The sequence below is a fragment of the Onychomys torridus genome, chromosome 22 (genome assembly GCF_903995425.1).
Source record: "Onychomys torridus chromosome 22, mOncTor1.1, whole genome shotgun sequence".
Lineage (NCBI taxonomy): Eukaryota > Metazoa > Chordata > Mammalia > Rodentia > Cricetidae > Onychomys > Onychomys torridus.
This window is the reverse complement of record NC_050464.1, coordinates 31,936,340-31,957,873: the sequence shown is the minus strand read 5'-3', so window position 1 is coordinate 31,957,873 and position 21,534 is coordinate 31,936,340. Positions and strand designations below refer to the sequence as shown.

The following is a 21,534-nucleotide window of genomic DNA, read 5'->3' as shown; positions in this document are numbered from 1 at the left end:
AACTGTTCTTAGATCTTCAATTAACCCATTTCTATTAGTCTATATGTTGCCACGGAGCTCGTGGCTTAACAGTACCTTACATCTCGCTTGTCATGGAGGCAGCTGGCGGTGTCTCTCCTTACTCAGCCTTCCTGTTCCCAGAATTCTCTTCTCTGCTTGTCCTGCCTATACTTCCTGCCTGCCTGCTGGCCAATCAGCATTTTATTTATACAGAGCAATATCCACTGTAGGGCCCTGGAACTCCCAAGTTGGGTAACTGCAGCCCAGCTTGCTGACCTTAACCAGGTGTCCTCCCTATGCTGATTCCCTGCTGGTCTCTACCTTCCTGAATGCTCACCAGAGGTTCTTTGTCTGTGTATCCTGCATTTGGTGTAAGCACTTAGAATGCAAGAATACAGAACATTCAGTATCGAACTTCTGCCCTCCAGGGGTTCTTCCATTGTGCTGTAAGCCTGTATTTAAGGTTTCTTCCCTTCTTCAATAGAAGCATTTGGCATCCTGACCATAGGCCAGGCAGGTCCAAGAAAACTCTATCTACAATACTGTGTAGAATTTGGCATCCTTTGGCATGTTGACCTGCTGTCTTTTGTCTCTTTTTTTTTATCCACAGCACCTTGTCAGACATGGTAAACAGGTGGTGGTAGCATGGGTGCTACGGCAGCATTCCACAGCACAGTATGATGTAGTAGACCCATTTTTCTATACAAGAGTCGAACCATATATGTAGTCTACTGTAGCAAATTAAAACTACATATGTACACATTTAATGATCAGCCTTTTACAAATTTAAGCTAAATGCTGTTACAGAATTTTTTTTTTAACCATCTCCAAACAATTCAAGGATCTTGAGATAAAGAGTTTACACAGAGCAGAGAGATCTCTCTATCCTCATGTGCTTATTTACACATGAGGTCAGTTAAAACATTCCATGGCTGAGAAATATCCAATAAAAGCTGGTTGGCTATAGGAAGGCAAGACTTTAGAGCTGTACAATCTGGAGTGGGTATAATGTGGAATTTGTGTATGAAATATATGCTCCTTTTGCTTTGGAAGAGACATCTATAAAAATATTAAAAAGCCATCTGTACAGGATTTTTAGATGTAACTTTAGACAATATCAATAAAGTATATTTTTAAATCTTGAAAACATCTTTTGATGGTGGCTATTATAGATCTGGAGTAACATGCTAGTGTCATCTGTCAATTATTATCTGTGTGGACAAATATTCAGCCTGCATTTTATTTAGTGGAACAATAATTTCTGGGCTCTTTATTAGTAAGGGTTCTGAGCTACCTCTTTAGCAGCAGCATTATTAATAAGGTTCCAGAATGTCATGCAAAGAACAGAAGCAAAGCCCTAGTAGTGATCATGAGGTAAGAGCATACCCAATGACAGGAGCCTCGATTTTAAATTTTGCTCTTTCAGTTTACCTACCATGAAAGGTAAGCGTTCATTTAAGTGTTGATTAGACAAGCAGGAGAAGAGTGCATTCTCCATATAATGAATGACCAAGAACTGGGGAAATGTAAACAGTGTTGGCTTATGTGCTTCATGTTCTAATTGTAACCATTCCTATACCAGAAGTTCGGCCCATTTGAATTTTCTCCATGAATGGACCTTTGGTAGTGAGTTATTCCTGCTTTAATAGGAAAATAAAAACCAAAAGCCAAGCACAGAGACAACAAGTGAACTCTAAGTCTGGGAATAGCTGAGCTGGCCTATGCTGCAGGCAGTGGAACCCCACCTGCTGTTCTGAGAAACTCAGGTATTGCAGGGGTCTCTCTTTGCTTTCCAGCTGCTGGGAATAAGGAGTTCCATTCAGATGCATAGAAGGGCCAAACCCAAGTGGCTGACTTGGAAGCCAAGAAGCTGCAGGGTATATTGGGGTGCCCTGCCCAGACCTGACAGGACATGTCTGCCAGAAAATTTATTCTTTCTCTGTCACTGTCTCTCTTTTTTTAAAAATGAATTGACAGGGATTTCATCTTCCCTTTCATGGGGTCTTTAAGAACCCATATTAATTACAATCTCTCACTTAAGGTTGCAAACTCTTTACCATGAGAGGCCCGAGTTTCCTTTCTCTAATTTCTATTTTTTTTTTTTTTTTACTTTGCTATCTTCTCCAAGGACTGAGCCCACATTAAGAACCAGACCTCCTTGGTCTGCTGTGGTCACTTTAGGTGGGGAAGGTGCTAAGGGGGTTCAGAGCTGTGCACCAGGGTTAGGGGTGAGAGATGTGGGGGAAGCAAGTGCTGTGGGAGCATCTGGGACTGGGAGTCCCTGGGGATCTGTTCCATGTTTTAGAGCAGCTGGTTCAGGCTGCACCTCCGCTCTCCTACCTCCTAGAATACTCAATTCCTGTGGCATCAGCAGTTTACAGGATTACCAGCATGTATATGTCCACAGAGGGACCAAGGAGCTGGGATATCCCCAGTCTTTCTCCAAGAAGAGAGACTGAGGTCTAACTCTCAGGACCTCAGGGTGAAATCTTGTTAAGAAATGGGACTGTGCTAAATCATGTTCATTAGGATGGCTACTGGCATAGGTCACTGGCTTCTTCTTGTGATGGAGGTGTTATGCCCAGATATTGGTGATCACCAAAAGACCATAAGGGAGACCAAAGCCTACATGTAAAAGTCAAGAGCCTTTAATTTCAAGCTCTAGGGCTCTGTCCGTCTGTCTGTCCCAAGCAGAGGTGAGGGCAGAGAGCCCAGAGCCTAGGCAGGGTTGGGGTGAGGGAGTTCTCCAGGGTTCAGGACCCTGATTGTCTGACATTTGTCCAGAGGTATATGGAATGTTTGAAATGATTGGCATTTCCCCTTAGATGCAGGCCCCACTGGGTGGATTCAGCTTATGGCTTTTCCTGGGTCCAGGTGTTGCCTGCCAGAATCTGTGTCTGGGCCTCTAAACTTGTCATGGCAGCTGTGTGATCAAGCTGTATGGCAGCCCACCACATTCCCTCCTTCACAAGTACCAATGACAGGGCTCAGTTATAAGCCAGGGAGGGGTTCAAGGGTATTGGGATGTAAGAACCATTAGCTAACAGATTTGTCTAGGGTGGTGACATCTCTATCTATTGCCATTCTTAAGGTCCTGTCGTTCTGATCTTTGTGTACAACCAGATTATAGTCTTATATAATACATCTTTGGTTCTGCACAAAGAAGGTCAAGTGCCTTATCTTATTGCAGAACCATTTCGGTTAATTAATTTATCAATTGACAACTCTGAACCTATTTTCCTGGTATGTCAATGAACATTAGAGTTGGTCATCTTGCCTCTATGCCTGGGACTTTACTTCTGACCAAGCATTTCAGTCTTATTCTGGACAGGGAACATGGGATGATGTAGTCTCTTCTGGAACTGTTTGAGCTGGCATTGGAGCATTGTTGTCAAAGATTCAAAGGCTAGTCAAAGGCTGAAAGGCTAGTCAAAGGCTGAAAGGCTAGTCAAAGGCTGGGCAATGGGGAAGTCTGTCAGAAGCATGTGGTTATCTGACTCAGCTGTAGAGACAGGGAACAATCACATTGGCTGGGCTGGTCCACATCAGCTTTTAGCAAGTCTGGAGCTCATAGTTATCCAGAACAGTATAGTCAGAAACTGAAGCGTGGAGGTGTCGGCCAGCCAAGTAGAAATCTGTTGAGACAAACTTAAACTAGGAACAGAAGTTAAAATTCATGAACTTATTTGGAACTTTTAGGCCCATATTCTTAGTAACTGGGAAGAGCAGAAGTCCTAGGACCAGGAAAGAGAGAAAAATACCATCCTTAGGAATAGACAAGTGTGGAAAATATAAGCTGTGCCTATCTGGAGATTTTTCCAACCACTGTGAAGTAGATCCGAGTTTCATGACTCCTTTAATCCTCTGAGGCGTACATGAAGTATCTGACAAAATGACATAAAGGTTTTAAATACACTAGTATTACCAATCTGTACTGAAATCCATATCATAGACAAAGCAGGTGATGGGTATCTGTAAAACAGCAGAAGTGGACGCATACCTTTGGGTCTCAACAAGAACTACAGATTTGGGTTAAAAGCATGTCCATTATCCTTCTGTCCAGAAAGCCAGGAATAAATTAGACAGAGATTTTTGGCCTGATAAGAAGCACTTCTAGGTTTATATTTAGATATATTTAGATGACAACTAAAATAAATCTAAAATTGAGCTTGTGACTGAACAGTAAGTAGTCATTACTCTAACCGCTTATTGGAACTCTATTAAATGTTAAGCTCTGAACTTTTCTATCATAGAATGGGAGAGCAATCTGAAAAATTTCTTAGAATCTAAATCATTTTCTGTGATCCTCAAAGCTTATGAGCTTTCATATCCTCAGACCCTTTTTAGACCCATATTTAAGCCTTTATGAATTATTCAAACTTTTATATCTTAGAACATTCTCTTAAAAATGAGCTAATAAGCTGGCTATAGATCTGGTTATCTGATGCTGCAAGCTGACAAAGTTATAGCTAGCCTAACCATCAGCTATCTGGGATCTGAAAAGGATAAATTACATCTGAGTGCAAACCAAACAGCTTCCAAGTCTATAAATGACACGGACCAGTCCATACCCAAGTTTCTATAGCATTGGAGGCACAAGTATCAAAACAGCATCATCTTCTTTGGCCATCAGGGCCATAAGGCAGAGTTTTTCCTGTGGAAGGACATGAGAAGACTGATATTACTTCTTCTAGGCAAAAGGGGTGCAATCAATTCCAGTGTCCTGGTGCTTGTGCACAGTCTGGGCTGGGTCCTGGCAGGAGGAGTGCATTGGGGCATCTTGCCCTGTTGTCAGCATTGCCACAATCCAGGCAGAGACATTGTGGTGCCCAGTCCAGAGAGAGATGCACCTCAGCCCTGGGTTTAAAAATTAACAGGAGATGCCTTATGTCCTCCTCTGAGCTCTGTACTTATGTGTGTACCTCCTCACAAACTCACAACACAATACAAACACAAAATAGGGCAGAGACTCTGAAAGCAGGAGACACATGACACACAAACACAGCAGACTGCTCCATGGTAAACTCTGACACAAGCAAGAGTGTACACACACACACACACACACACACACACACACGACAAGCCCTGTGCAGAAGATACTGGACACCAGAGCATGGTTGGCCATTATTAGATGACCCTGCAGGTCACCTCAGTGTGCTGTCTCCTCCCACTGCTGTCTCCAGGCCTGTGATGAAGGCACCACAGTAGGACCAGTTGGGGACAGGACTTTCCAGGGCCACATGGTGTTTGCAGTCCTGAGGAGTGGTGGGGCACATGGATATATGGGGAGTGTGGCTTGCTGTGGTACAACTCTGCCCTGTTCCCTGAACCCCACAGCCTGTGATCTTGTCATCCAGATAGACCCAAGAACCCCAGAGAAGGGCTAGAGTGTTAACTGAGAGAAGCCTCCTTTACAGGTCTTGGCAGAAACAACCACAGACCTGACCCCCAAATCTATGCCTGCCTCATCTGTGAGTGCACCTCCCTGGGGCTGGATGGCAAGTTCTCCTCCTGCTTCACAGAGCTCCAACAAAACTTCCTGAAGGATCGTCCAACCAAGCTGAAGAGTCTCATCCGTCTGGTCAAGCACTGGTACCAACTGGTATGGCATCTGGCCCATCTGCCATGAGCTCCATCTATACAGGGGTGGATACAGCCAGAGAAAAGAAGGGGTATTCTAGTTTGCTGTCTATTGACATGATATCTTTATCACATGACCAAAAGTCCCTTGGGAAGGAAAAATCTTAGTATGTCACACATCCCAGTCACAGTCCATCACTGAGGGAAGCCAGGGCAGTAACTGAAGCAGAGACCATGGAGGAATTCTGCTCACTGGCTAGTTCTCCAGGGCTCACTCAGCTTGCTTTATTATGCAAACCAGGGCCACCTGCCCAGGTGTGGCACTAGACACATCAATCAAAAAAACACCTCAAAGATTACCCATATCAAGTATGATAAAGACATTGTCTTGATTAAGGTTCTCTCCTACTAGATGAACCTATCTAATGTCTACATGATGAAAACTAACCTTCACAAATAAGCCCCTTTTCAGTTTGATACTCAGACACACCATATTAAACCATAACCTTTCCTTTCTTGCTTATCCCTAAGATCTCATGTCAATATCACATCACGAAACACAATATAGCTTTAAAAATTCCAATCTTTATTTTCTTTAATTCTAACACTTGAAAAGATTGGTCTATCAACTGTGGGCTCCTATAAAGTTAAATATACAATTTAAATACTCTCTTACTAAACAAGGAAAGAACCAGGGCACAGTCACAGTCAGATCAAACAAAACCAATGTCCAACAGTGCAATATCTCAGTGTCTGATGTCTGGGACTCAACATTTTCTGAGCTTCAAAGGGCCCAGGTAGTTGTTCATCTCAGGCTCTGCCATCCATAGCACACAGCTGGTCTCAAGGTTCAGGCCAGCTCTATTCACATGTTCTCTCCTTGGCAATGGTCTCAATGCTCAGGAGACCTTCAGTATTTTGGAGTCTCTACTACAATTGAGGCTGCACTTTCCCCAATGGCCTCTCCTGGCCTCTCTCAGTGCTAGGCCTCAATCCTGCAGCCTGAAAGGGATTAAAATAGAACCACCTGGGAGGCCTTTCTACATTACAAGGTCTGGCTGTCACCCTGAGAGGCAGTCTTGGGCCCCTGGACCACAGCTTCTGTGTGTGATCACAAGGAACCTCTTTCCAGAAAACTTGGCCTCCATGGTGCAGGTCTCTTCTTACTCAGAGCTGATTTTCAGCCCCAGCTGATGAGAAGCCACTGATCCTTAATTCAAATTTTCACACAGTCAGATAGCATCTTTGCTTCCCTCTGAAACCTCACACATCCTCTGTCATCTGCCTCTCTACATTCATCTCTTCCAAGTTCCCACAAATGTCTCATTAGGCTCTGAGCACTCAATGGCTTTTCCAATGCAAAGTTCCAAAACCCTTCCACTATCCTCCCAAAGAGCAACATGGCGGGTGTGTCCCAACGGTAGACCACTCTCTAGGACCCATTTCTGTCCTATTGCTGTGGTAAAGATGATGGCAGTTTTGAGAGGAAGGGGATTGTCTGGCTTACACTTCCACATCACACTTCATCACTGAGAGAAGTTGAGGCAGGAACTGAGGCAGGGGTCATGGAGGAACTCTGCTTCTGCCTGATAATCCTGGGCTGCTCATCTTGATTTTTTTTTTCACTTAACTCATGACCACCTGCTCAAGGGTGACATCACCAACAAATGTGAGTCCATCTTCTCAAGCTTGTGTGAGGTATTCAAAAAAAAAATGGCAGAAGAGGTAAGAAAATAGAAAACAGAGAAAGAAGACAAGGGAAAGAAAGCAGAGGGGAGGGGATGAGAGAGAAGAGAGAGGTCAGGGGAGACAGCAAGGGATGGTGATGCCATAGGAGGGAGAAGGAGGGGAAAGGAGGGGAACTGGGAGGAAAGAGGACTTTCTCTGCTTGTTCTATTGATTTCTTCTAGTCTGCTTTCCAGTCATCTAACTCTCTCTTCACCCATGTCTAATCCATTGTTCCCTGGCTGGTGCTTCATGTGTCTCTTTAGAATTTGGCTTCCTTCTTTGGCTAATCCTGTCACTTTCTCTGGTTATTTTTACAGTCCTTTGAAGCTATTAGCTCTTTAAATGGGCAATTTCTCATTATTTCTGGGTCCTTTAAAATGTGTGTGTGGTGTTTGTGTACACATGTTTCAGGGAGCGCACGGGTACGTGTTTTTTTTTTTTTTTTTTTTTAATGTCTGTGTATAAGCCTACAGAGGCCAGAGAGTGATGTCATGTCCTCAGTCACTCTACACCTTGTATATCCAGGCAGGATCTCACTCTTGAACCCAGAGCATGCCGAAGTAGCAGATCTGAACAGTTGTATAGTCCTGGGGAGTCTCCCTGTTGACCCCCTGATGCTGGGATTATGGGTCAGCTTCCTCACCAGCCTGACATTCACGTGCATGTTAGGGATCTGAACTCCAGTTCTCACCCTTGCACAGAAAGGGGGGGCACTTTACCCACTGAGCTATCTCTCCAGGCTTCACAGTTATTTCAGATCCTGTGTTAAAACCTTCAATAGCGAGCATCATTCATTTCCCATCTCCACCCTCAATCCCTGGCTGTCACTCACAGTGTGGTGATTCCTATTGTGCCTGCTCATTCTTTGTGGACCACACAGGCGTCTCCATCTCAACCAGATAGACAGAATCTAAAGTATTGGGTGTGGCAGTGTGCCAATAAACCTGTAATGACAACATCCGGTGGCAGCTGCATTGACCCTGTGAGAAGTGGTCCCCACACAACACCTGACAGCCCCCTTTTCTCATTGCCTTTCTCTTCTCAGTGTGAGGAGAAGCTGAGGATGCCGCTGCCCCCCCAGTATGCCCTGGAGCTGCTCACAGTCTATGCCTGGGAATGTGGGAGTAGAGTCCCTGAGTTCAACACAGCCCAGGGCTTCCGGACAGTCTTGGAACTGGTCATCAACTACAGGCAGCTTCGAATCTACTGGAGAGTATATTATGACTTTCCAGACCGGGAGGTCTCCAAATGCCTGCTCAGACAGCTCAAAAAAGACAGGTAGTCTGTCCCCATGTGGCTCAGCTCCCCACAGGGTGGACCAGGCTGCAGAAGTGCAGGAATGGGGAGGTGGGATTGTGTGCCAATGGAGCATTTCCTGCCCTGTCACTGTGCTGGACCCTGTCCTGCTGTCAGCTGATTGACATGAGGACCTCCAGTCTTGGGAGGAGGGGGTGGGCTCTCCTGTCTGTAGATCAAGAGACCTTGTCCAGACCCAAACAGCAGAGGGAGGGGGTGTCCATGGAGTGGGAACTGAGATGTTCTAGCTGTAACAGTATCATAAGCACTGCTAGGCATAGTAGAGGGCTGAACTAATTAACTGTAAACAATACAGTAAAATTATTATCCAAGAAAAGAACCTGTCTTGATCCTGTGTTGTGTTCAGCCTTCATACCCCATCCTTTGAGACAGGCTGGTTCAACTCTCCACATCACACAGATCAGAGAGGCTGAGGTACCTGCCCCAGGACACACAACTACTAAAGGGTAGAGGATTGGAACTCAGGCCTTCCAGGTCATGGGCAAGTGGCCCTCCAGGCTTGCTCTATGCATGGGGCAGGGTTCAGGACAAACCTCTCTGAATGTTGCTCTGCAGGCCTGTGATCCTGGACCCGGCTGACCCAACAGGGAATGTGGCTGGTGGGAACCCAGAGGGCTGGTGGCTGCTGGCAGAAGAAGCTGCAGCCTGGCTGAAGTACCCATGCTGTAGGAATCATGATCAGTCACTTGTGCGCTCCTGGAATGTGCTGGTGAGACCCTGTCATCACTCTGTCCCCTTGCACACAGCTTTGGTCAGTCCATCTATTTGGAGAATATTCTCACAAAGATGTGATCTTCTGCCAAAGCACTCCACACTCCTAGGGAGGCCAGATGCTTCCCTGTTTTCCAGCCATTTTAGCAGTATTCAGAGATGTCACTGGCTGGCAAGATGGCACAGTGGGTAAAGCATGTGCTGCCAACACTGGTGACCTGGGCTTGATCCCTAGAACCCTATGGTAGAAGGACAGACCAGCTCCTCCACATGGTCCTGTGACATTCACCTCTGTGCTGTTCCACAAGAAGACATGGACACACACACACACAGAAACTCACACACACTTGCACCCTCACACATGCTCTCACTCACACAAACTCTAACACTCAAACACATTCACACTCATTCATACACACCTTCACAGACTCCCTTTCAAACTCACACACATATACTCACAGTACACACACACACACTCACAGACACTGGTGTACCCGCACACTGACACACATTAACAGAGAGAGCATGAAAGGAGACTCAGAGCTGAAGCCACGGGCTCAGGGATGCTCAGCTAAGGAGTGGTCGGGCTGGGATTCCTGTGGACTCTGAAGCCAGTGCTCAGGTCCAGGAAGCACCCCATCTCTCCTGTTTCATTGTTATGTGGTCAACAGGACTCTGGGGCGGGGCGTGTCACAGCCAAAGAGGTGCAGAGGGACCTGCACTTGGACCTTTCCTCTCCTGGGGCAGGGGACTCTCTGATGCTGCAGAAACGATGATGCTGTGCTTGGCCTCAGGATGGAGCTTACCATGGGTGTGGGGACGTTGGATCCAAACATCAGAAAGGCAGGGAGGAAGTGAGAGGGGACATAGAACAGAGGCAGCTGGAGCAGCCCTGGCCATTAGTGCTGTCCCGCATCAGACAGGTGGAGAGGCCCTCTCTCCCACTTGGCAGATCTGTTACTGAATGAAGGGACCTCAGGAGGGGCTACATGGACCCTCAGTAGGCTGAACCCCAAAGGAGTCCTGATGGGGTTGGGGATTTAGCTCAGTGGTAGAGCACTTACCTAGCAAGTGCAAGGCCCTGGGTTCGATCCTCAGCTCAAAAAAAAAAAAAAAGTCCTGATGGCCATCTTGCCAACATGCGGATGTGCTGTCCCTTCTTCTGAGGGCCTCCAGGTGGACAGTTATGATGACCACCCTCAGGGCTGATATACATTCCTTCCAGTTAGGAGTGAGGGCTCCTGACATGATTGTATGTTTTCTATTACAGGCAGCGACTGAAGAGCCACAGGAATGTGTCCTCCTGGGAGCACAGCAGCCCCAGCCCAGAAGTTTCCAGAGTTGGGGGATATGCTCCTCTGGTGCAGGCCTTGACCAGGGAGGGCAGGATGCTGCGCAAGGCCCCAGTGAGGGAGTGTCCAGCCTGGGGTCAGACTCCAGGCTTCTGACCCCTGCCAGCCCACTTTCCATCCTGCCCCATCACGGACAGCCTTCCTCATGGCTGCTTCATCTGCCTTATCCTCTGACAGTGTTCTCTGGGGGACAAGATATTCAGAAGGGGGTAGGGGAAGAAAACAAGCTTGACTCCTGTATGTGCACTGTAGTTGGTTGGTTTGTTTGTTTTGTTTTTAACTCGTAGGCTCTTTGAGGGGCCTGCCACCCAGCTACAAATAAATACACAGAAGCTTATTCTGCTTACAAATGATGGCCTTTGCTTGGCTTGTTTCTTGCTAGCTTTTCTTAAATTATCCTGTCTGGTTTTTTTGCCTCTGAGCTTTTATCTTTCTCTGTTCTCTATACCTTTCTTGACTTCTTACTCCATGGATTGCTGTGTAACTTGGTGGCTGGCCCTTGATGTTCTTCTCTCCTTCTCCTTTCCTTGCTTCCTGATCTTTTTCTCCTATTTATTCTCTCTGCCTGCCATCCCCTCCTATCCTTTCTCCTGCCTCCCTATTGGCCGTTCAGCTCTTTATTAAGTCAATCAGGTGTTTTAGACAGGCAGAGTAAGACAGCTTCACAGAGTTAAACAAATGCAACATGAAAGAATGCAACACAGCTTTGCACCATTCAACAAACGTTTCACAGCATAAACAAGTCTAACACATCTTCAACTAATAGTCTACAAAAGTGCATCTGTTGGGAGTTCCTGTCCAATGTCTCATCAACAACAATAAAACACAGCAGATGCTATAAGGATATGACGAGCCATAGACGTATAGGGGTGTGTGTGTGTGTGTGTGTGTGTGTGTGTGTGTGTGTGTTCATGGTTCAACTACATGCATTCTTGAGCACTTGTTACATGCTCCACATGGGTTGAGTCACTGGGCAACCTGCAGTGGATAGAACACAACCAAACCACTACAGGTTTTGATGCCAGTGGCTTGGGATCCTTCCCGGTCTCTTATACATAAAATGGAAACAGGAATCCTTGATTCCTTCTGTCCATGTTCCCAAGCCAAGATTCAAGACCTGCCCCATCTCACACAGAAACTATTTCCAGCTGCCCATGGCCCTGGGGCACGGGGTATGTGCCTGGTGCACAACTGGGTACACTGGCTGCAATATACAGGCTGGGGTTCAAGCCAGCGCAGGAAAATAAAATTGCATAGAATCTGTGACTGCTGATGACTTAGCTGTCTGTGGTAAAGATCTGATATGAAGCACTGAATTAAAACGAAATGCACTTAATTAACTCTAAGTTATTATCTGCCTCTCTGTCTCTGTCTCTCTGTCTCTCTCTGTGTCTCTCTAAGACAGGATCTTATTCTATGTCCCACTCTGGCCTGGAATTTACAGAAATCTTCCTGCCTTAGTCTCCCAAACTCTGGAAGCACACACACACACTCTGTCTCTCCCAAACTCTGGAATCACACACACACACGCACGCACGCACGCACGCACGCACGCACGCACGCACGCACGCACTCACGCACTCACGCACTCACGCACGCACGCACGCACGCACGCACGCACGCACGCACGCACGCACTCACTCACAACACCACCCTTCCCTCATAGACCTAATGGTTTTATAGTTCAGTGTTGTGAACCAGCAGCTTGTAAGTACATAAATACACAAATACATTAATCACAAAACACATGTGTGCTCTTAGTACTTGGGTCCCTGTTCACTAAGAGGTCAGGGCATTGCTCAGGGCCACCTGCTCCTGTCCCCAAAGCCCATTCTCTTAATCACTATGTGTGTGGAGGGGGTGCATCCTGGCTCTCGTTCATTCAGTAGTCACTCTAGTGACCCTGAGAACCAGGAGCCCCGATGTCCTGGGGTGTGGAGGATTTCGGAACTTTGGGTTGGAAAAGCCATTGAGTGCTTGGAGCCTAATGAGACATTTGTGGGAACTTGGAAGATACAAATGTAGAGAGGCAGATGACAGAGACTGGTGTGTGAAGTTTCAGAGGGAGGCAAAGACACTATCTGGCTGTTTGTGTGAGATCTTTGCATTAAGAATCAGTGGCTTCTCATCAGCTGGGGCTGAAAATCAGCTCTGAGTAAGAAGACACCTGCACCATGGAGGCCAAGTCTTCTGGGAAGGAGTTTTCTCATGGTCACACACAGAAGCTGTGGTCCAGGGGTCCAAGACTGCCTCTCAGGTGACAGCCAGACCTGGTAATGCAGAGAGGTCTCCCAGGTGGTTCTATTTTAGTCCCTCCAGCTGCAGGATTGAAAGGGTCATGGAGAGCAGCTGAGTCCTGGCACTGAGAGAGGCCAGGAGAGGCCATTGGAGAAAGTGCAGCCTCAACGCTAGTGGAGACCCCAAGATACTGGAGTCCCCTGAGCATGAGACCACTGCCAAGGAGAGCAGAACATGTGAACAGAGCTGGCCTGAGGCTGTGAGACCAACTGTGCTGTGGATGGCAGAGCCCAAGATGAACAACTGCCCAGGCCCTTTGAAGCTCAGAAAATGAAAATGGTGAGTCCCAGATACCAGACACTGAGCTTTTTGCACTGTTGGCAGTGTTTTTATTTTGATCTGATTGTGACTTTCATCTTGGACAAAAAAAAAGTATTTAATTTGTATTCTTAATTTTATAAGAGCCCATATTTGAGAGACTAATCTTTGTAAGCATTGGAATTAAAAATATAAAATAATTTGGTACTTTAAAGCTGTATTATATTTATAATGTGATATTGACATGAGCTCTTAGGGATAAGCAGGAAAGGAAATGTTATGGTTTAATATGGCGTGCTAGAGTATCAACTTGAAAGAGGCTTGTTTGTGTAGCTTAGTTTATGTGAACTAGACACCAGCGGGGGTCATCTAGCAGGAGACACTGTTGATGCAGAGGTTGCCTCCATCAGACTGGCTTAGGGTAATCTTTGGGGGCCTGTTCCTGATTAGTGATTGATGTGAGTAGTGCCACACCTGGGCGGGTGGCCCTGGGTTGCATAATAAAGCAAGCTGAGTGAGCCATGGAGAGCAAATAAGTGAGGAGAATTCCTCCGTGGTCTCTGCTTCAGTTACCACTTTGAATTCCATCAGTGATCGACTGTCACTGAGATGTGTGATCTAATAAGATCTTTCCTTCCCAACTGCCTTTTGGTCATGTGATAAAGGTATCATACCAATAGAAAACAAACTAAAATACTCCTTCTTTTCTCTGGCTGTATCCAACCCCTGTATGGTGGCTGGGCCAGATGCCATACCAGTTGGTACCAGTGCTTGACCAGGCAGATGGGACTCTTTAGCTTGGGTGGACAATCCTTTAGGAAGTTTCTCTGGAGCTCTGTGAAGCAGGTGGAGAACTGGCCTTCCAGCCCCAGGGAGGTGCACTTCCTGATGAGGCAGGCATAGATTTGAGGGTCAGGCTTGATGTAGTTGATTTGACCTATAAAGGAGGCTTCTCTCAGTTAACACTCCAGCCCTTCTCTGGGGTTCTTGGGTCTATCTGGGTGACAAGCTCACTGGCTGTGGGGTTCAGAGAACAAGACAGAGTTTTACCACAGCAAGCCTCACTCCCTATACAGCCATGTGCCCCACCACATCTCAGGACTGCAAACACCATGTGACCCTGGAAAGTCCTGCCCCCAACTGGTCCTAGTGTGGTGCCTTCCTCACAGGCCTGGAGACAGTGGTGGGAGGAAACAGCACACTGAGGTCACACAGGAGAGAGCTGCACACTCATCTAATAAAGGCCAACCATGCTCTGGTGTCCAGTATGTTCTGCACGGGGCTTGTGTGTGTACATTCCTGTTTGTGTCAGAGTTTACCAAGGAGCAGTCTGCTGTGTTTATATATCATGTGTCACATGATTACAGAGTCTCTGCCCTATTCTGTGTTTGTATTGTGTGTGTTCATGAGAAGGTATACACGTATGTAGTTTGGGGACAGGTGAGGACACTGGGTGTCTTTCTTTATAGTTTGTCTCTTTCTCCCTTTGAGGCAGGGCCTCTCTGTGAATGAGGAGCTTGGCTGGCATCCAGCAGGCCACAGAGATTCTCTGGTCTCTGCCCCAGTAGAGTTGGGATTACAGGTCCATGTATGGCACTTCCTAAGTTTAGGTGGGTTCTGGGATTTGAACTCAGGTCCTCACACTTGTGCAGCAAGTGTCCTTAACCACTGATCTCTGTGTTTCCAGTGCACAGTTTTCTGTAATACCTAACTTTTGTCTAGGTCCTGAGAGCAGCAGGGTGTGTGTGTGTGTGTGTGTGTGTGTGTGTGTGTGTGTTGTGGCCATCCTACACTTGTAGAGTGGATGGGCAACAGGCTATGGAATAGATGTGGGTGTGTGTCTGTGTGTGGATGCATGCGCACATTTGAGTAGAATGGTCAGGCAGCAGGCTGTGTCTAAGGTGTGTTCAGGTGTGTGGCCATAGTTGCACCAGACTATACCACCAGGCTTGATGCTGGCACAGGGCAAAATCACCTACTGATGGAGTTTGGGACACACCCAGTCATGTCATGCAGTGACCCTAGGGAAGTTCACTTCTCTCTCTAGTGCTGATTTTCAATTATAGAGCACAGCACACAGTAGTCATATTGGCTGAATCATATTTGTTAGTGTTGTGCCTTGGGTTCTCTCTTGGGCTTTCCCCCACACTGCCATTTCCAAGGCAGTCTTTCTGTGGTGGCCCCACTTCCCCACTGGAAAGCTGCTGAGGCTGGGAAAGTCCATGACCAAGATAGGCTTCTGGGGAGCCACCCTCCCAGCTCATTTCTGGGTCATCCCCTCTGGCCCCTTCCACTCAGCAGGGTTCTAAGCCCCTGCAGCTTCCCACAGCATGCTGCTCTGCTCCTGCTCCCAGGCTGGTCTCTCATTCCCTGCTGCCTGAGACTCTGCACTATTTCCATGGCTCTCCTAAGCCAAGGGCAAGGGCCTTGTCTCCAAGTTAATAGCAGCAGTTCTCACAGTGGCCAACAGGCGGTGCTGTGTCCCCCAGACTTCAGCTATTTTCTAAAGTCCTCAAGACCCCACCACCCACCACCCACCCCCGTGCTTTCATGGGGTATTCCTGGTTGTCTTTGGATAGAATTGGGCAATTTTTAATTTTGGAGACACACTGTGTTTCAGGCCTCGTTTAAGATCTTTACATAGAGTATCATTAATGTTTGATGGTATAAGGTGTGTGCATGTGGGGGGCTGGGGGGCTGGTGGCTGGGTATCCAGTTTTCCTGAGGCAGACAGCAATCCTCTGAGAAGTTCTGCATCCTGCACAAACCCTCCCACAAACATCTAGGATTTTGCCCAGGTCTGAGGTTTCCTACTCTTTGGGAGAAGATGCATCAGTTATTAACTTTCTGTGAGTTTTCTGCTTCCTCGTGTTTAGATAGACAAAATCCACAGTCAGCCACGAATATTGCTGGTAAGCGGAGGGCCTGGTTTGTGTAATAGTTTGATCACAACTCCTCTGTTTTAGCTAAAACAAAAACAAAAAACTATAAAACTGTACCAAGCATGCCATTAATAGCCATTGACCTTTGCCCTGACATTCCTGTGAGCTCCTGACCATCTTCAAGACACCATCTAGACACCATCACCCCTTTGCCTCTCTCCAGCCTTCTCTTCCAACTTGTGTGTAAGTACCAGCTCCTGTGAGAGTACCAGCTCCTGTGAAGATACCCTCCCCAGCTCAGAAGCATCAAACATGTCCTGAGTTTGAGACCTATCAGATGGATGCTGTATGCCAGAGCCCTAGCATAGGGACAGGCATATGCCTGGGGCAATTCAGTTGGATTACCCATGAACACCCTGACACATGGCACAGGCTTCAAAAACATGGTTCCATGAGCATTAATGGCTGGGATAGAGTGAGTTCTTCCTGGACAGCAATGGCACAATGTCACCAGCTAGGACTGGATGCCACAGTATGAGTAGGAGAGGGGGCTTCTGGGAAGTTTCTGTTTAGATTTTCTGTATTCCTAAAACTGCAAGTCTACAGTAAAGACAAAAACAAAACCAGTCAAGAAGCTGTTTTTTTTTTTTTTTAAATTCATTTTATTGTATTGTAGTTTTGATTTTTCGAGCAGGGTTTATCTGTATAACCCTAAATGTTCTGGAAATAGCTCCATTAACCAGGCTGGCCTCAGATTCAGGGATTCCCCTGCCTCTGCCTCCTGAGTGCTGGGATTAAAGGTTGGTACCACCACGCCTGTTAGGTCTCCAACGTAGGACAAATGACTGAGGTGTCCACTGACATATCAAAGTGGACCTGGCAGCTGGGTTCTCCCAGCACCCCTCAGTCTTTACTTGTTACAGGTCCCTCCAGGCTGGCATACCCAACCCCTTACACTGAATACTCCAGCCCAGGTATTGGGCCGGGCTTCCCTCCTCCCTGCTCCTCTGGCTCCTATAAACTCGGCCATCTTGGCTATGCTAGGCCAGTCTCTTGGTCGGGGGCTCCTCTGTTTTTTTTTTTTTTTTCTTAGACAGGGTGTCTCTGTGTAGCTTTGGCACTTTTCCTGGAATCACCCTGGAGACCAGGCTGGCCTTGAACCCACAAAGATCTGCCTGGCTCTGCCTCCCGAGGGCTGGGATTAAAGGCGTGCGCCACCACTGCCCGGCAGGCAGCTCCCCATTTGCTGTTCCTCCCCAAATCCCCTCTTGACTCAGGGTCACTTCCATTCTGGACTCTCCCAGATGCCCCTGCCTCTGGCTGTGCTCTCCCTCATAACTACATGAAACCCTTTTCCTCCTCCTCCACACTGAGGAGCAGTCATGGCCTTTTGATTTTTATTGTTTTCAGCGTCAAGCTAAAACACACTCCTAAAAAAGAAAAAAAAAAATTCTTCCAAAATGTTTGCAGAGCTGGAAGCTGAGCTCAGGACCCACCAGCTGCCTTCTGCAGTTTCCTGACTTGGTTTCTCCTTTTCCCATCATGTGCAGATTGCTCTTAACCCCACTGTGTAATAGCGTTTTTGACCAGAAGGAACCCTGAAGAAAATACATCTGTTTAGTTTTAAGTTCTTTTGCCTGGGGACTAGAAGACACTTCCAGGTAGGATCCTGCTAACATTTGACGACCTGTGCAGATCTTGTCTGCCTGACCTGGGATCTTAGGACCTGAAGGAATGGGCCAGACTACAGTCTAATGCTGCAGAAGGAATGGAATGGATTACAGTGTAATGCTGCCGTTGGCTGTACGTCCATTTTAGTGGACTTTTTTAAACACAAATATAACAAAGAAGGCAATGATCCAGGGAAGGTTGTTTGAGTTCAGAAAAACATGATCAAAAAACATGTGAATAAACACTGGTATGCACATATTAAATATTAATAGAACAAAAATTCTTGTTTGGAGCCTTTCCCAGAACTTTCTCTGGACAGACAATTTAAACACAGTTGTCTGGCACATACTGTAGGCTATATCTGGGGAAGCATGAAAGCCAGGCAGAGGCCATATCCAGATTCAGGGCGTACTGTGGACAGCACTCAGCACATCCTTTCACCAGATTGGGTCTATAGCTGTGTTCTGACATCCAACAAGAATAAACATGTCTTATCAATTGAATGTATTATTTTTGTTTGTTTTTTTCGAGACAGAGTTTCTCTGTGTAGCTTTGCACCTTTCCTGAAACTCACTTGGTAGCCCAGGCTGGCCTTGAACTCACAGAGATCTGCCTGCCTCTGCCTCCTGAGTGCTGGGATTAATGGCGTGCGCCACCCCTGCCCAGCTGTAGATTGAATGTAAATGTTTGTCCCAGGAGGCAAGAAATCATGTCCAAGAACACTCCAGGGAACAAAATACACCTGAGGTAAAAGGCCCTCTGCCTTTTCTCCTGGAGCCTCTCTCGCGGTTCCCCAAGGTATTGTTCACCATGGGTCATTCTTTTGACCGTGTTCCAACACCTCCCTGTTTTTATTTTATTTTATTTTTTAATTTCAGGGTATTTATTCTTGTTTGGAACCATTGACATCCTAAGAGAAACATGAAGGCATGTGGTAAGTGCAATACAAGATCCAAGAGCACTATGCATGATGCCCTTGCCATCAGGACCAAGGACCTGAGCATCAGCAATCCCCTTTACTATTACTCCTTGTCCTGAGAATCCAGGCAACTGCTTAAAAATGTCTGTTTCTTGTCCTGGTATCCAGTCATCTAGTTCTTTATACCATAAGGGACAGGACAATGGCCACATGGAGGGCTGAGCATCCTCAAAAGGCTGGGAAGCTTGAGTAATCGGTTTCCCTTGGGGCTAATTTTTTTAAATTAAAGTAAACAAGGTAATAGCAAGAGTATCTCTGGGAATAGGTCCCCCCTTTTATTTTTTAAAAGTTGTTTTTTAAAGGGTGGAGTGTGTATGTCCTACAAGTGTTTGATGTTGAAGGTTATAAAGGATTCTAGTGATGTGCTGAATTTGTCGTTCATATCAGATTTCTTAAAATTCCTACTAGTAAAAGCCTGGGCCATTATCAGTTTTTAACTGTGTGGGAATGCCCATAATAGTGAATGTCTGCAATAAGGTGGAAATGGGAGCTTTGGAGGATGGTAATCGATCTATCTTTGAATGTCGAATCGATAATATTTTGTTATAGGAGACTTGACCATCAATATTTAAATTGTTGTAACTATCTGTGCTTGGGGAACAATAGGATTAGCAGTGTGGGCATCTGAGATCTCAGAGTCACTGGCGTAAACAAGAATGTTGTTTTCTTCCCAATTAACAAAGGGAAGCGCAGGAGGGTGAGGTACATAAGCCCAGTGACAGATGCCAGCCACAGAATCAGCACAGGGAAAACAGCCACTTTGTAGTCACACCCTTCCCCTGAGGTTTCTCGTCAACTCTTTGTCCTCAGTCACTGATTTCTTTTTCGTCTTATCCAGCGTTGGAAGGTGTGTCTGTTCTTCTGGCGGGACTCTGTCACTCCAATCTCTCTCTTTCCTTCAGGAATAGCCTCTGCAGACGCTTGGGACCCTTTGGTCCATTTTCCAGGGGCTGAGTCTGTCTTTCAAGTTTTTCCCTGGCTTTTCAGCACCCTGGGGGTAAAAATACAAACACAGCTTCTTGGGCTCCACTGAATTAACGGAACTGGGCCGCTCAATTGACCAGACATAACATCTCTCCAAAGAACCGCAACACTGAACTTTTTTCAGAGGGGCCCCAAAATGTTCCACAGCAGTGGGGCCATTCTTGCCCCAATTTTAAAAAATCTTAAGTATGTAAAATAGAAGGTAAAATATTGTGAGGAATAGCCATACCACCCTCCTCCTCCTTTATTATTTTTAAACAACGTTCCAGCTGTCCATTCTTTCTATAAAAGATTGACCCTGAGGGTTATATGGAATGCCTGTGATGTGGGTTATATCAAACCATTGGCAAAATTCCTGAAAAGGCTTGGCAGTATATGCAGGAGCATTGTTAGCTTTTTAATATTTCACACAAAATAGCAGAAACCAGTGTTAAGTCATCCGAACTGCTTAACAAAAATTTTAATTTTTTTAATGTGGAATGCAAATTTAAAGGGTTAATCCATTTTTTAAACATTTTTGTAAACATCCCTTTTAGCACTTTATTACTATTATTATTATTATTATTATTATTATTATTTAGTAGAGAACAGAATATCATCCATAGGATGTACAATAAAAAAGCAAGAGGAGATACCTCTTTAGCTCTTTCTAAAGCAGTGCTAACAAACTTTTGACATAAAGTTGAGTGATTTGTCATAATTCATTCCCTTTTCCTTGTTGACTGAGTATCAGAAGTTGAGGTGTTGTCTGCCCTTGGAGGCCAAAGCCCTAGTTAAACCCTTGAGTATGCCAAGCCCAATATCAGCACAGCGGTGGATATAATCATCAACACGTCCTCTCTTTTGAAGGGGATGGAGGGCAGTCTGATATACAGCATTAGTATTTGCTGCAAGCCACAAAAGTATGTCAAGTAGGATTTCAGCTGATTGTGACAAGCTATACCTGCAAGAATCCAAGGGCCTTCCAGAGGTCAAGCTGAGGCTCAAGGAGTCTTGGTGATATTTGACTTTTGATTATTAGCTGTTTCCTGCTATGAATTTCTTGTGTGCTGTTGTAGCTTTTCCATCATTCATTGGGGACCATTTCCCCTCTGCTAATGGAATATTTAGATAACCTTCTGTGCTGACAGCTATGCACAGCCAGAACCCCAGTTCAAGCCTCCCTGTAATTATTATCATTGGCAGCATCTGGCCAGGACCATCCCCGGACAGACAGACAAAAGTATCGTACCAGAGATACCTCTGTGCTCCCTAAGAACAGACTTAAGCATTCAGACTATCTGCTAATTAAGCTTAACTTTCTCCTTTCCAAAGTCTTATCTCTAGGTTTAGATTCAGCCTTAACAATTAACTCAGGACTAAAGGGTTCCAACTTAAAGGCACATCTAGCTGTGATGGAAGTTGCCTAGTGACCGAGCACACTGGCCAGAAACAGTGGGAGCAGAGATAGCTTGGAGACATAAGGGTCAAAGGGAAAAAAGGCAGTTTTATTTTCAGAGGACCAGACAGAGAAGAGAAAAGAGAATGGAAGAACTAGATGGGTAAGAACTTGAGAGGAACAAACTGAGATGGGGAAGAACTAGATTGAAGGGTGAGAAGAGAGTACTAGAGGAACAAGATGGAAGATGAGGAAGAGCCAGATGGGGAAGAACAAGATGAGAGAGAAGGAGATGGGAGAGGAGCTGAGATGGAAAGAACCTAGATGGGGCAGAACTAAGATGAGAGAATTTAGTTAGAACTTAGAGGGGACAGCAGATAAATGTAGAGAGAAATC

The 21,534-nt window shown here is 46.0% G+C and overlaps 1 protein-coding gene across 1 annotated transcript; it reads left to right on the top strand.

Moving 5' to 3' along the window:
• Positions 1 to 1,436: 1,436 nt before the first annotated feature.
• LOC118572206 (2'-5'-oligoadenylate synthase 1A-like) lies at positions 1,437 to 10,112 on the top strand. Its single transcript, XM_036171652.1, has 5 exons — positions 1,437 to 1,443; positions 5,406 to 5,602; positions 8,354 to 8,586; positions 9,181 to 9,376; positions 10,008 to 10,112. Exons 1-5 carry the CDS (start codon positions 1,437 to 1,439, stop codon positions 10,110 to 10,112), a joined length of 738 nt encoding a protein of 245 aa, XP_036027545.1.
• The last annotated feature ends 11,422 nt before the right edge of the window (positions 10,113 to 21,534 follow it).